The sequence below is a fragment of the Phallusia mammillata genome, chromosome 2 (genome assembly GCF_965637545.1).
Source record: "Phallusia mammillata chromosome 2, kaPhaMamm4.hap1.1, whole genome shotgun sequence".
NCBI classification, from domain to species: Eukaryota; Metazoa; Chordata; class Ascidiacea; order Phlebobranchia; family Ascidiidae; genus Phallusia; species Phallusia mammillata.
This window is the reverse complement of record NC_137253.1, coordinates 4,305,311-4,321,648: the sequence shown is the minus strand read 5'-3', so window position 1 is coordinate 4,321,648 and position 16,338 is coordinate 4,305,311. Positions and strand designations below refer to the sequence as shown.

Below are 16,338 nucleotides of genomic sequence, written 5' to 3'. Positions count from 1 at the left end.
AATTGAACAAACTGAACAAACTGAACCATATTTACATTAAAATTATACAGTAATTTCCATTCCACTCAAAAGCGACGGCTTCCTACTAGCGTCCGAACCGATAGAAAACGTGCGGAAAAAGATTCCACAATAAAATCAGTACAAGTTTAAACTGTAAACAAATTAATACGGTTAAAATATCTAGTATTAAATCAGCTCAAGGACAAGAATCTGCTTACATACCACGAATAAAAAAATCACAGGGCAGCAGCAAATCAAATTTCGTCCTGCGATTAGAAAGAATAGATGGTTAACCACACGGAAATTTAAATAAAAAATAAAGGGATTTGAATATGTGTAATGAGGAATAAAGCGGCCAAATAAAATGCAAAAAATGCATGCTCAGTAAACAGTAAACATATTTGTTTTAAATCATAAAATATGCTTTTTGAGGTTGGGGTAATGCTTTTATAACTGTAAAAGTATCAAGCCCATCCATTGCTATATGCAGACAGTGCACAATGTTTGGACCTACAAAATTATATCACACAGCACTTTAGTTTGTTAAGATGGAAACAGGCTAGAAAGCCATACCTCACATATTTACAAAAATGTTCTGAATATTTTGTGTTATAGAATGCTTACCTGTTGACGAGCGTGGTAGATTGGAAGCGTTTTCACCGGGAACATCAGTCAGTTGTGTTTGCCTCCTATTCATTCTGCGTCTAAGTGCGTTTCTCCTAGATGTACTTTGTCGAAAGTCGCCTTTGCCATCTGATTGTACAAAAATATCTTACTCAACAATATGTGTGGAAAACATAAAACAAAATTCGGTCTAATACTCAACAAACACACGTAAGGAATAATAGAGTAGACTATATGTTTAACTTTAGAATAAATACTTTGCCTACTTTAACTCTTTACATTACCAGTTACGTGAATACAAAGACAGTTAACCTAACTCTAAAAAATCTATTAACAAGTACTATTGAACTAAGCTTAAATGTGTTTACTAAAATCCGGCGATGTGTTTGTACAGCGGTTTGTAGTAATATTTTTTGTCACTAACCTTCTAACGGGGAATATGGAGCTTCACTGTCTTGACCTAAAAGCAAGCCTCCGTTTTCGGGGCAAAAAATTTGAAGTGGAAGTGGAAGTGGAAAGAGTGTGATTTTATTCCGAGATGAGTAGTAGTTGGCTGTTAGCAATTTCGCTGTGGAATGGATCTCCTCTCTTGTAGGGGAATGCTGTTCTAGTAATTCGCCGAAGTGTTCACGGATATCATTGACCCGGGGTCGACTTATTGGTGAGTAACTTCGACATTCCTTTGCCACTTTTTCCATCTCAGAATACATGTTAATGCACCCGCTCATTGTGGCTTCCATATCAACGCATGCGATTGGAAGCATAGGAACCGGTTCAGTTTTATTTAAAACCGCGGACCTAATCTTTTCATAAATCTGCTCCTGCTGGGATACGCCTTCAATGATGTGTGAAAATGGTGAAAAACGAAACAGGACAGTCTGAATAATCATTCCCAAGCTGTAAATGTCGGTCGCCTTACATGAAAGAGACTTACCAGTGAGAAGCTCTGGTGCAGCATACGTGGGCGTGAGGTCAAATTGCACTGGACGCATACCACATAAATTCGGGTCATCATTACAGTTAACTAAAGCTGCGCAACCGAAGTCAGCAATTTTACATCTAAGATCTGCCGTCAGCAGCACGTTGTCGCACTTCAAGTCACCATGGGCGATGAACTTCCCTCTAGAAACACGGTGCAAGTACTCCACCCCTTTTGTGACGTCATAAATCAATCGAAGACGCAAAGGAAAGCTGATGCTACATTTTTGATTACTTTTACCATCGCTTGTGTAGTACAATAACCTTGCAACGTCACCACATGGCAAGTATTCCATCACAATGGCCATCCAGTTGTTTCTATTCCATTGCGTCAACTCGAATGCTTTTATTACGTTTTGGTGATCTGCCGTTCGAAGTAATTCAAACTCGTTCCAAATTCTAAAAATGAAATTAGTTTAACGGGCAATAGAAACGTCAGTCAATGTTTAGCTGTATTAACATGCATGCTGAATTATTTGCTAATGCGTGGGATGCAATGATATCAGTCAGTGTTTAAATTCAGTGGCCGAAATACACATATTGACATATACGCTTCGGTTTAAGTAAGTAATTACTTTTCTGGTGACTGTGGAATTCCTTGTGGCTTTGATTTCACATTGAAACACTTCAACGCAACATCTTTGTTGTTCATCTGTCCAAGTCGAACGCAGGCAAATGCGCCTTTGCCAAGTGAACCTCTTTCACCCAGATAACAGCTGATTTTGTCCGGTTTACATGTTCCACACTTCTAAGTAGAAAATTTGTGTATTAAATTTACTTCAAATAAGCTCACGAGTAATGTTTTATCTGCGATGGAAGCTGAATCTTTTGCCCTTGAAGAAGGAATTCTGGGGATGAGCCTTCAGCTAAGCAAACTTTAAGGCTTTTGAAACTTTTTCACTATACTATTACGTTCAATTTATGTAGATTTATTTTCCTTCAAATTAAACTACAGCTCATAATTACCCTAGTATTTATTGATCTCCACCAGTGGTATAGCTTTTGAAATATAAACCACATTCTTCAACAACTTTGACCTGAATGCGATCACAAAATTTTGAAGTAAAACCATCTATGTAGTAGTCGCAACACCAACGTTAACTTTCATGTAGGAACAACATTAATTAATGTGCTTCAAATAAAATCTTTGACCACCTGACAAGCATTAATCAGGTAAGTTTCATTTATACTCGTCTGACGCCCGTGCCCGAGTATCAAAAAGTGGTTCCTGTTCAAAGGTCGTTTCGCAATTAGTTCCCTCTTGGTGTGTAACGGAAGTCGTACACTGAAAAACAAACAAACGCCAACTCGAACAATGGGCCACCTTGCATTTATGTTTTATTCCAGGCAGTTCCGATTTTTACGAGCAGTCTAAAATGTGCTTTTCGTCAGTAGTGTGAGAATAGTATCTACAATGATAATAATTTGCTATGTATGTCTATGTCCGCAAAATGTCATTTACGTGCACTAAAAATTGTTGCCTGTTGGCTAAGCAACATCCTTGTCGTCCTTCCACTCGAGTCGGACACAGGGAAATTCTCAAAAGTCCAAAAAAACTCGTTTACCTACGTCATCTTTTTTTTGATCTGCACGGCATGTCTCATCCGCCCAAACACAAACGGTACTAATTATTATAGTCCCTTTACCAGTAAAAAAGTAACGTTGTAGGAGCAAAACGGACGATTTTCAATGCTTAGTGGTTCTTATCGATTTCATTATTTCCAAAACAGCTAGTAGATGGATTTCAATTTCCACCTTTTTCTGACCTAAAATCAAAACATCAGGATCTAATTTTTAATACCTTTGGTATAATAACACCTTGGATAAAAATATAAACTTGAGCCCTATTCTTGTGCAGTGACATATATTGTTAACTTGTTCGTAAATATATTAATAATAACAATGAATCTATGTGATAATGTAGAACGTACACAACTACAAAACCTGCTGGCTGTAATTAGGCTAAAACAACGGTAACGGGAGAGTGAAATATAATAAGCACACAACAGTTTATAGTGTAAGGAGAAAAGGGCCTGAAAAGGGCGGAACTTTAAATACTATAGCGTGGGACGACCAACAGGCATAGGCACGAGAGATTGCCGGCAAACCAAACAGTTTACCAGTTCATGTTTCATTACAAATTTAAGTAGGCTATAATCTAAACTTTCAGGCCTACTTTGCTTGGTTTATTATAATACTATTGGGAAGGTGGCCTACAGGCATCTGTCTGCTATCTGCTTATAATTCATTGGGTTATCATTCAAATAGCAGGGACAAACCCACACATAAAAATGTTAGGCACGAAGCGCCGTAGCCATTTTTACATGGCAAGAGGTGAAACGGCGTGCGGTGTTCGAAAGATTGTCGAACCATGTGCAAGAGAAGGCGCAGCTGGGATCAAGGTTGGCCAACAAGGGTGAATACCAGACGGTCACAAAACGGATAAAGATATTTCCGGAATGTTGAACTCAATGAGACAGCAGACGAGGTGCTTGTTTCATTGCAAGACGGTTGGTTCATTTTATTTGACTTTTCGGACCAGGGAGTTGTTGTGTTCCATGTAGTTCAACCTACTGGATTAAAGCAACACAAGAGGGGGAGACAGGATTGGAATCCAAATCTTGCAAACCCGAGGCGGTTTCGCTATATCCACTCGGCGATCTTACTAGATTTGGGTTTCTATTCAATCCAAGCCACTCATAAATAACACAAAATTACCGATTACCACATATTTACAGATGATCTAATTGTGAACAGCTTGTAATGTAAAATGCTGATTTCAAAAAACGCAAAGTGTAGTTGGGCTTTTCACCTCTTCCCATCGATTCGTTTAAAGATTGTTTTGCTCAATACCGGAAACTTGACCGAATGGTCTGGCGCGCCTGACCCATATGCAAAACCTGATCGGGTTTCGTCCCCGGGGGCGTCCTGGGTTCGAATTCCGTGAACGACAAAGGGCAAGTTTCAGTTCTATTAGTTCAATACCGGAAGTATTACAATGTACTCCCATATTTCAGTTAGGTAAGTTGCGTGTATTTTGTCCGTCTTTTTATTGTCATCAATACATGCCAGAGTGAGACCATGGTGACAGTAGATTGGCATGAAGAAGATGTAATTTTTTTCTTGGAATTAAGCTGGTCTGGAAACCTTATAAAGATTTCAATACAGTGAATATCTAAAATTAACAAGATATGCCAACTTAAACAAAAACGCTGTTTTAAGAATGGTTTCGTAAATCGACTTCAGTATATATTTGAACTAAAATGCAACAAAATAACAGATGAATTAATATGTAAAGTGCGAGTACAGGATAATGAAAGACCTTATCAGCTAACTTTTATATGAACAGCTTCAAGAGGGAAAGGCGGTAAGCTCAAACTACTGTGAAACAAACATTGAAAGTTATTGGGTCGGACGAACTAAACATGCTAATGAGAGTTTTACCAACAAAAAATTCTGAGTTAAGCAGCACAATAGTAACACAACACACTAAAGACAAATATTAGTTACTACAATAACTGGTATCAAGTTTGTAGAGCTCTTCAGGCAAATAAGCTCAATAAACTTGATATTATGCCTGGCAGCAATAGCTTATGTATGGTTCCCGTTTTGTGTGTAACAAAAGTCACACAACGGTAATGATCAATGGAACAGTTGCTATTGATGTTATTTTTACAAGCAGTAAAAAGCGGAAAAAAGCGGAGCGAACAAGTCAAGTCACGTTTGTATATTATAGCATTAGCACTTTCTCAGACATATCTGTATTGAACAGTTTTGTAAAACAGCAAGTACACCGAAAAAAACATGCTTTATCGAGCCAAGTGTCCTAACATTTAAGTCAGTGGCTATCAACTGATGGTCCATGATGACATTTTGGGTGATCCACAGGAAGTAAATGATAACCTTATCTGACGAAAAAAAACGGAAAAAGTTGCATAATTTTTGTTGAATAATCAGTTCGAAAACATACTATCCAAGTTATTGGCTATTTATTGATAGCTATTAGTTGTTTGAAATCACTCCTCCAAATTGTGAAGTGAAGAAATATGCTTATATTTCAAGCCAATATGCTTGTAGTGGATGTTTTCTTTATATCTTTACGGAACAATGGACTGGTCCACGATATTCTTTCAATTGAACTGGTGAAACGAGTTGAGAACGACTGATTTAAAGGATGCTTGGGGTTTACTGGGTACATTCTGCCGTGGGATCGGTACCGACCGCATGTACCTGGCGGTGTATAGCCGGCTGCATCAAACAGTCATTGAATCCGAGGGTTTTGCTAGCCAAATGAAACAGAAATCATATACATAAGACTCTATACACCGTAAAGTGCAATGCAGTAAATGCCCATGAAAATTCATCTGAATCCGGAATTACAGCTGCTGGCTTGGGATCCATATTGCAATCAATATGAGGGCAAACTGTAAATATTTGATACGGTTATTTTAGTAATAATAATAAATCAGTTTAACATGCATATCATGTTAACTTACAATGATTAACCAAACCCCGATCGGCCGTTCTTCTGGTGCTGTAATTGCAAAGTTGTTTGTTATTATTATACAATCCTAGCCTAAATGTATGTAACTAAAAGTGTCTGATTATGATGCAATCAAGTCAAACCATTGTAGCCCACTGTCATATAAAGCACCAAACAGTAAAATGTAGTTCAAATGTTTACCGAAGTGAGCTTACGGCCCTTTTTAAACATACGTTTTCACAGTTTTGTTGTTAAAACCCACTCTAGTGAACCGAATTTTATAGCCGAAAAACGAAATGAAGTGTACGGCCTATAGTGAGCGGAAAAGTCTAATACTTATAAAGCATGCGTAAAAAGTAACGGAGTAGCCAACTATATGTTTAACTAAAGAATAAATATTTTGCGTACTTTTCCAGTTACGTCAATAGCAACACGGTTGACGTAACTCACTCAAATAACAAGAACCATTGCTTAAGCGTTTTCACTAAAATCCGGCGATGTATTTGTACAGCGGTTTGTAATAATATTTTTGTCACTAACCTTTTAACGGGGAATATGGAGCTTTACTTCTTTGACCTGAAAGCAATCCTCCATTTTCGGGACAAAACCTTGTAAGTGGAACGAGTTCGGTTTTATTGCGAGAAAAGTGGTGGCCCCCTTTTAGCAATTCCGCTATGGATTCGATCTCCTCTATTGCAGGGGAATGCTGTTCCAGTAGAACCCTAAACCGTTCGCAGATTTCAGTAATGTGGGGTCGGATTATTGGCGAGTAACTTCGACATTTGTTTGCAACATTTTCAATTTCAAGAAATAAGTTCATACATCCGCTCTGTTCGGCTCCCATAGCTACGCATAAGCGTAGATCGAATGGGACCGGTGCTGTTTTACTTAAAACCGCGGATTTAATCTTTTCACAATCCTGGCTCTGGGATACGCCTTCAATGATGTGTAAAAATGGTGGAAAACGAAATAGAACCGTCTGGATAATCATTCCCACGCTGTAAACGTCGGTCGCCTTACACGAAAGAGACTGGCCAGAGAGAAGCTCTGGTGCCGCATAGTGGGGCGTGATGGCAAATTGCATTGGATGTTCACCAGTTAACTTCGGACCCTCATTACTGTTCACTAAAAACGTGGAACCAAAATCAGCAATTTTACATCTAAGATCGACGGTAAGCAACACGTTGTCACATTTTAGGTCACCATGGGCGATGTACTTTCCACCAGAAAAACGGTGCAAGTACTCCACCCCCTTTGTGACGTCATAAATCAATTGCAGGCGCAAAGGAAAGCTGATGTCACATTTTTGATTGCTTTTGCCATCGCTTGTGTTGTACAATAACGTTGCAAGGTCACCACAAGGCAAGTATTCAGTCACAATGGCCATCCAGTTCGTTCGATCCCATTGCGTCAACTCGAATGTTTTTACGACATTTTGGTGATCTGCCGTTCGAAGTAATTCGAACTCTTCCCAAATTCTAAAAATAAAATCAGTTTAAAGAGCAATATAAGCGTCAGTCAGTGTTTAACTTCAGTGGCTGGCTTCTACATTTGCAATTTTATGGTAACTTATTTACATATACGCTTCGGTTTAGGTAAGTCATTACGTTTCTGATGACTGTGGGATTCCTTGTGGCTTTGATTTCACGTTGAAACACTTCAACGCAACATCATTGTTGTTCATCAGTCCAAGTCGAACGCAGGCAAATGCGCCTTTGCCAAGGGAACCTTTTTCACCCAGATAACAACTGATCTTATCCGGTCCACATGTGCCACACTTCTAAGTAGAAAAGTTTGTGAATTAAATTTACCTCACATAAGCTCACAAGAAATGTTTTGTCTGCGCTGAAAGCTGAAGCTTTTTGCCCTTGATGAAGGAATTCTCAAGTTTAGCCTACAGCTAAGCAAACTTGAAAGCTTTCATATTATGGGTTAGTATTTTGTTTGTTTTTAGCAAATTCGACACCAATTTCAATCTTTTATAAATTACATTATTTTGATTAGTTTCAAGTAGATTTAGTTTCCTTCGAATTAAACTACAGCTCATAATTACCCCAGTGTCTATTGATTTCCACCAGTTGTACAGCTTTTGAAATATAAACCACATTCTTCAACAACTTTGATTCGCATGCGATCACAAAGTTTTGAAGGAAACCAACTTTATGTCAGTCGTCGCAACACCACGTTAACTTTCATGTAGGAACAACATCAACTTGTGTGCATCTTCGTGAATAAAATCTTCAAATAATCGACAAGTATTGAACAGATAAGTTTCATTTATACTCGTCTGACGCTTCTGCCAGAGTATCAGAAAGTGGTTCCTGTTCAAAGGTCGTTTCACAACTAGTTCCCTCTTGGTGTGTAACAAAAGTCACGCACTGAAAAACAAACAATCGTCAATACGAACAATTGGCAACTTTTAATTGGTTTTATTCCTAGCAGTTTCAATTTTTACAAGCAGTCTAATCTAAGCTGCCGCTTCATGTTAAATCAGATAAAATAACCCTTACGTGCTTTTGTGATAGTAAATTATACGAACATTTTAGTGCATTTATCAAATCAACGAACTCAAAACAAATATGGCTGAGTTATGATGTATAATGTAGTTGGAGTTAATAGGAGGCATATTTGAAATGTATCCGATCTCGCGCAAACATGGCTTTTATTGAGGCCAAACGCAATGTTTAAGAGTTTCCATTACGCCACGTGGAGGTTTCTATAAGCCGGAGTTGTAAAGCTGGCCTAAAATTGTAGTTGAACCCGAAACTTCGTTAAAATAAAACCCGAATTAGGATCCAAAGTTAGATTTACAAAGATTAAATAGAGACAGAAATGTTCCCTACCAAATAACGTCAGGCCATTTGTTAAAACTGAAAGCCTATCCCGGCCCGAACCCAGCCCAACCTGCAACTTTACTAAGTACAGTAAATTTGTTTGTTTTTGCCCAAGCGCGGGTAGGAGCAAGCGCGCGAAAAACGTCTTTGCTGGACAGAGCATGAAAAAGACTATATGTTTTTATTAGGCCTACAAAGCCCTTATGCAAGATAAGAGGCAAACAAGCAACCACCCGGAAGTTTACTGTGTATATGATTAGCAAACAAAGTGTAACAAATAAACAAGTCAAAGTTTAAACAGTTTAAACACCGCATGGCTGTAATTTTACATGTTTTTCGAAAAACTATTGTGTTACTCTGTTTATCTCTCACAAATATTCAGGGTAATTATGACAAAATACATTTTACTGAAAATATTAGATCGGTTATTTGTTTATCTTAACGTAACAAACACGGAATGTCGTTGGTGACGATACACAGTACACATCTTTGCACACGAAACGATTATTAGTGCACGTAGGTGTGAGAAAATAAAGGAATCGACTTGAGCATAATTAACGAAAGGTATAAGTGCTAAAAATTCGTCACACTATTACATCGGTTATTGATTTATCGTAATAAACACGATAAAATGACCTAAACATATAAAACATAATACACATGCAAAACTTTTAAAATTTATAAACACAATAGCACGTATACCAACTGCAAACTAAATTCAACAAACTGGACTATATTTACATTCAAATCATACCGTAATTTCAATTCAACTCAAAAGCGACGGCTTCCTAGTAGCGTCCGAACCGATAGTAAACGAACGGAAACGAAAAAAAGATTCCACAATAAGTTCAAACTGTAAACAAATGAATACGGTTAAAATATCTAGTATTAAATCAGATGAATACGGTTAAAATATCTAGTATTAAATCAAGAATCTGCTTACATACCACGAATAAAAACATCACAGGGCAGCAGTAAATCAAGTTTCGTCCTGCAAATGGAAAGTATAGATGGTTAGTCACACGGAAATTTAAATAAAAAATAAAGGGATTTGAATATTCGAAATAAAGCGGCCAAATAAAAAGCAAGAAAATGCATGCTCAGTAAACAGTAAAATATATTTGGGTTAAATCAAAAAATATGCTTTTTGAGGTTGGGGTAATGCTTTTATAAATGTTAACGTATCAAGCTCTTCCATGGCTATATGCAGACAGTGCACACTAGTTGGACCTACAAAATTCTATCAGCGCAGCTGGTGACAAGAGATTGACCGTATTGGATGCTAGTGTATCCATCGCACAGCACTCCAGTTTGTTAAGATGGAAACAGGATAGAAAGCCATGCATCGTATATTTATAAAACTGTTCTGAATGTTTTGTGTTAAACGTAAATGCGTTTGCCACTGAATAGAATGCTTGTCCTGTCACATTGGTGCCTGTTTTAGACTTGTAACCTAATCACCGACCTGCTGCTGACGAGCTTGGTAGATCGGAAGCGTTTTCTCTTAGTACATCAGGCAGTTGTGTTTGCCTCGTATTCGGTCGGCGTGTGAGTGCGTTTCTCCCAGATGTACTTTGTCGAAAGTCACCTTTGTCATCTGATTGTAGAAATATATGTTACTTAACGGTATGTGTGGAAAACCTTAAACAAAATTTAATACTTCACAAACAGCTAAAAACGGTCTGATACTTAACAAACATGCGTAACAAATAATATGTTCGACTTTAGAATAAATACTGCACCTACTTTATCAGTTACGTGAATACAAAGGCAGTTAACTTAACTCAAATAAATCTATTAACATGCACTATTGAACTAAGTTTAAATGTGTTAACTAAATCGCGGATATGTATTTGTACAGCTGTTTGTAGTAATATATTGTAACTAACCTTCCAACGGGGAATATCACATTGCTTTGGGAAAGAATAGCAAAAAATATTTCTGTAAAAAACAAGACTTTAAAAGTATATTTATCCTTTATTGAAATGCGTAGGTTTCATCTGTCAAAATGGATGTTCCAGTTTCATTTGCCTATAAATGTATATTATTACTTACATATGAAATATTTGTAGTTTTTTTCATGTCATGTCTGCCACCAGCAACATTCCATCATCAAAATGTGTTTGGTTTTCCATTTCCCTGGGTATATCTCGAGTAATGAAAGCTTTTGAAATAAATTGTGCAGTTTTTGCCAGAGTTTACAAAGATGATTAGCATGATAATGCAAACTGTAACAAAATTAGGAAAAGTGCTGCTAAATGATTGGCCCAACCATCATTTAATTTGACATATCAGAATAGTATCAAAGCAACACATACTCCTACTTTCCAAAACTGTAAATGAATACATCAGGCTAAAACAAGAAAAAGCGGCTCAAGTTGCATAAGCCAAACAATCGTCATATATACTTTTTATCTGGATGTTAAACATTTTGTGGCAGGTGTTTGAAAAACTTTGTCAAGCTTTCACGACTTTCTCCTTTCCCAAACACATGAACGTTTTTCTTTTAACTTCTCAGTATTGCCCCATTGTGAAGCTTGTCCTATACATCGGAATAAAAACAACTTTGGGTATTAGAGCGACTTTGTAAAATAATCTGTTGAAAGAACAATACAAATGGTCTCCAATATTATAGTTACCAGAATTTCTAATCGATTATGCGAGAATAGGAGATTATTTTGCATGTGCATGTTATTTTACCGACTTGCAGGTAGACTACAACAGTCTTTGATTGCAAACACGCCCAGGAATAAAAGAATTATTATAGTAGAGTTAACGTACGCTTGTGCCCAATAAATTAAAAAATGTTGAAACTGAAATCGATGAATTGATCTCGTGACGTTGCCAAAGAATGGTGTAACAGAATGACATATCTTCTGTAATGAATCGTGGCCTTTTGTGTGAGCAACATCTCTTTGTGACAGTGCTGTTCTAACCAAACACCTGTTGACGTGATTTTCAAATAGGAAGTTTTCACTGTTCAAGTTTCATCCTTTTGGCTTCGCGTTGTATTGGCTACTTTTCCTGAGTCTAATCTTCGTCTTCGTTTTTAATGTTGAGTTCCCGTTTTTGCTTTCTAGATTCTTGTCTTAATGAATAAAATAACCCAGCACACAATTAGCACTCACTCCAACATATGTTTGTTATCTGACAACGTCGAACCCATGTTTTATTGCGTGGTTGGTCCAGTAAAAGCATGAGAAGCGAAATAAGCGGAAATTTCAGGACGGATTGTAAATTTGGAAAATTTAACATCCTATGTTTATTAACCATCTGTCAGACGTTTATGGCAGATATTTCACTGTCCAGAATCACATCTCAACGGGCAAGTCGGTTCCTAACAGATGGCCTTAAGAGATGTTGCTGCTGTTTAGTTTTGTGCCATGTACGACTTTAGTTAATAGTATCCAACATGAACGTGTGGAGTTTTGCATTTGCTATTGTCAAGTTGGAATGGTATTATCCATAATGTTTAAGAGTTAAGTCACGTAAGAAAGGAATGTAAGGACACGTCAACAATTCAACGAATTTGTCACCTTAATGACAGTGTGTCCTTGTCTCGTGTATATATATAAGTCACTGCGTATACAATTGTGCACACACGAAGTTCACTTAACGTCTGGCAGGTGATCGGGCGCTACAAACGTACAAAAACACATCAGTACAAACGCAAGCATAGTTCAACGTAAAATACAAGTTTAGGGCGCAAGACACAGACTGAGAAAGTTGTTGGATTACTGAGCACAAATCTCCTTTATCATGCATACCTAATTGTAAAGCAAACTGAATTTTGATAACAACAGCGATTGAGTAAACGTTTGTAAGAATGGAAACATTAGTTTTAGGTTTCAATGTTTGGACGTGCGGCGTTTTGGAGAGAGAACTATTTTGTCGGATAAGATATTCTTTTGGTTGAATTACTAAACTAAAGCAGATGCATTACAAAATAAGAATTCGTTTTGAGTTAAAGTTACAGAACTAGCGACCCAAAAAGTTTCCCTTTAAATGTGACCTGCTCTATGTATGTAGCCTGAATTGCATTGCTACAATTGCAATAAAATAAATTGGTTCTTGTTAAAAACAAGCACCAAAGAGTGGGTACAAAAGCATGTACTTTCCGTACGATGGAAAACATAGTGATAAAATTTGGTAGTTTTGGTTGTTTTTCTATTTTCACAGTCTTAAAACAAAAAATTGTAGATAAACATTGTCTCTGACGATGGTTGCTTTCAACGCAACTGACTGTGGATCCATATCATAGTCAATACATAAGCGACCTGCACACAAATAGGTGAGAACAAATTCACTAAATACCTGATTTTTGGACCAATGATGCAGTTACTTACGACGAATATGGTGCCGATGACTACAACTGTTGACGGGTTCCAAAACGTCCATTTCTTTTCTGGTTCTATGAATTCTGCTTGGGAAAAGGGAAAAAAAGTATTCTTTTTATAAAATCTGTTTGGCTGCTTAAAACAAACCGACTAAAGAAACAAAATGCAGTCAAAAAGCACTGTTTTAGCATATTTTTACATTTGTTTGGATCGTAACCGGTTTAAAAGTATCAAGCTGCTACATTGTGTCAATGTACTAAATATCGGAATGACTTCCCTGTTGATCTCAATTGTAAGCCAAAGCCTTTTGTGACTTTGTTATTGTTTAATCTTTGACAATACCAACCGGCTGAGGAGCTGTGTAACTGAGAAGCCCTGACTGGTAAGACATTTATTTGTTGCTTTGTAATTCTCCTGTGTGTGATGTTTGGCATCGCATGAGCTGTGACGTTGCTCGTACATGTTTCTTTATGATCTAATTGTAAAAAATATGCAGCCGATTTGGACTAGCTATGTAAAGGTATGCGGTATAGCCTATAGATGTAATTGTTGCTAAATATTTGCCACGTACCTTTTGACGATGTTTGGAAAGTTCTAGCCTGATGAGGTTGACTTTTCCCTTGCGTTTCACCCGCCTCATTGGTTTTGTTCTCACTCTTTGCACTTTGTGGCTGCTGCTTATCAGTGTCTTGATCTGGAAGTAAACCACCAGTTTCAGGACAAAACTTTGTGAGCGGAACGAGGATGGCTTCATCTCGTTCGAAAAGTGGGGCTGTGTTTAGCAATTTTTCGATTGAGGGGATTTCCTCTCTTGTAGGGGAATGTTTATCTAACAATTTGCAAAGTATTTTACGGACATCAGCAATTTCCGGACGATCAGCTGGATTGTAGTTCCGGCATTTGTTTGCCACTTTTTCAATCTCTGCAACTAAGCCTCCACATCCCTTTTGTGCAGCTTCTGCACGTACAAACATACACAGATCAATAGGAAATGGTGCAAAATGGTTCAAAACTGCCTCCCTTTTTTGGACGGGGTTAACTCGATGCAAAACAAATGAAAATGGAGGAGAACGAAAGAGTACGGTCTGCATAATTGTTCCTACACTGTAGACATCAGTTTTTTTGCTTGGAAGCGCCATATTCTTAAGAATTTCTGGCGCAGCAAAGGTCATTTCAAATATCGCTTGCTTACCTTGTTTTTCTTCATCGCCATTTTTTACAAAAAACGCGAGTCCAAAGTCAGCAATTTTACAAAAAAGATTTTTTGTCAGCAAAATGTTATCGCACTTTAGGTCGCCGTGAACCACGTGACCTCCTTCAAGATGATTGTGTAAGTACTCTACCCCCTTTGTGACGTCATAAATCAAACGCAGACTCAATGGAAAGCTGATGTCGCATTTTTGGTTGCTTTTGCCATCACTTGTCTTGTACAATAACTTTCCAAGGTCACCGTTGGGCAAGTATTCCGTCACAATGGCCATCCAGTTGTCGTTATTCCATTGCGTTAACCCAAATGTTTTTACAACATTTTCGTGATTTGCCATGGAAAGCAACTCATACTCATTTGAAATTCTGAAAATTAAATTGGTGTTTGTACACAACACAAAAAAGAAAAAAGAATCCTCTAAGTTAACGTAAAAAGTGACTTTTTTAGCAACCAGTCCATGTTTAACTACTTAAACTTATAGGCACCCGCCCACGTACTTATCTGGTGTCATCAATACTCCTTGTTTTCGTGTTTTCGTGTGATAACATTTCAGTGCAACGTCTTGGTTGTTCCTCCGTCCGAGTCGAACAGCACCAAACGCTCCTTTGCCTAATAAACCTCGTTTACCAGCATAACAACTAATCATATTTGGTCCCTAGATTACAAACTCCTACAAACAAACCATCGAGATTTGGTGTTTAACAGCTGTTTCTGATTTTCCACTTTTTATTATCCTTTTCAGTAAGTTACATAAGCGAGACCTGTATAGTTAATAAGGTTTATAGTTCTTGCTTAGAATTTTAACACTTTTGATAGCAGGTTATTTACTGAGATCGTTAAGTCGTTCCAGTGATAGTACTTGCTTTTATGCCAGTTCAACAAATTTTACTAAACACAACGGAACATTTTTCTGCGTTACAGACTGCCCCGTGGGCTGATTGTAGCTTTTTCTGCAGGGAAAATGTTTAAGAATGTAACAGTCATTCAAAATATTGTTTTGCCTGTGAGATCCATTGAAATGGCAGACGATTACAAACTATTAACGCTCATAATATTCCAATATTTTCAAAATCGTTGACCCACAACGCCAAACATATCCCTTTCATTGGCATATTTTCCCTAGGTTAACGGTGCCAAGCAACAATAAACACATCCTAACTTAAACACGACTATTTCGACATCCGAAAACTTGCATACTAATTTATGTCCAGTATATGCTTTGGTGTATGGGACTTCTGGTTCCTGTTTCGATGGTTGTTATTTTATCTGCTACCTGTTTTGTGGAATAAAACCGACACACAATGGAAACCAACCACCGTACGTGCTAACAATGGACAACTTTGCGTGGGCATTTCCATTTGTAGTTGTGTTTCATTTTCATTTACTTGACGTTACACTTATTTTTGTTCACTTGAGTGTTTTAGGAAGAGGCTGGAACAATTTATGTACGAAGATAACACTTGCTTTTGGTCAAACGTTCAGAATGCCTAAGATTATTTCTGTCAAAAAAAATTAAAATGACTTTGTACTAATGCGTATTGAAATGTATAGCTTAAATTTGTAACTGAATGTTTCCACAAAGTAGCGATTTAGCAAGTTCTCCAAAAAAGAGTGCATGATAAATCCCCAATTAAACCCGAAAGTTAGATTAACTAAGAAAATTTACGACACATTGCGGCCAAACATTACGTTGGGCCAAAATCAAGCCAGTTTTATTCCAAGACTTACAGCTCTGGACACCTACCTTAATACCGCTTTCTTTTCAGTTTCATCATCTTGATGACTGGTTTCATTAATGTCATCAAGTGCAAATGGTCGAGAGCAAACAAATAAGGGATTGATCATTCCAACGCTATAGACGTCGGCAATTTTCAT

At 37.5% G+C, this 16,338-nt stretch overlaps 1 protein-coding gene across 1 annotated transcript; it reads right to left on the bottom strand.

Moving 5' to 3' along the window:
• Positions 1 to 146: 146 nt before the first annotated feature.
• LOC145212253 (uncharacterized) lies at positions 147 to 16,338 on the bottom strand. The gene is made up of 9 exons (XM_080080310.1): positions 16,208 to 16,338; positions 13,828 to 14,828; positions 13,234 to 13,339; positions 6,626 to 7,563; positions 5,929 to 6,026; positions 2,178 to 2,350; positions 1,049 to 2,001; positions 625 to 753; positions 147 to 151 (listed from the first exon to the last, which is right to left on the bottom strand). The coding sequence occupies exons 1-9, from the start codon at positions 16,336 to 16,338 to the stop codon at positions 147 to 149; spliced, it is 3,534 nt and encodes a 1,177-aa protein (XP_079936436.1).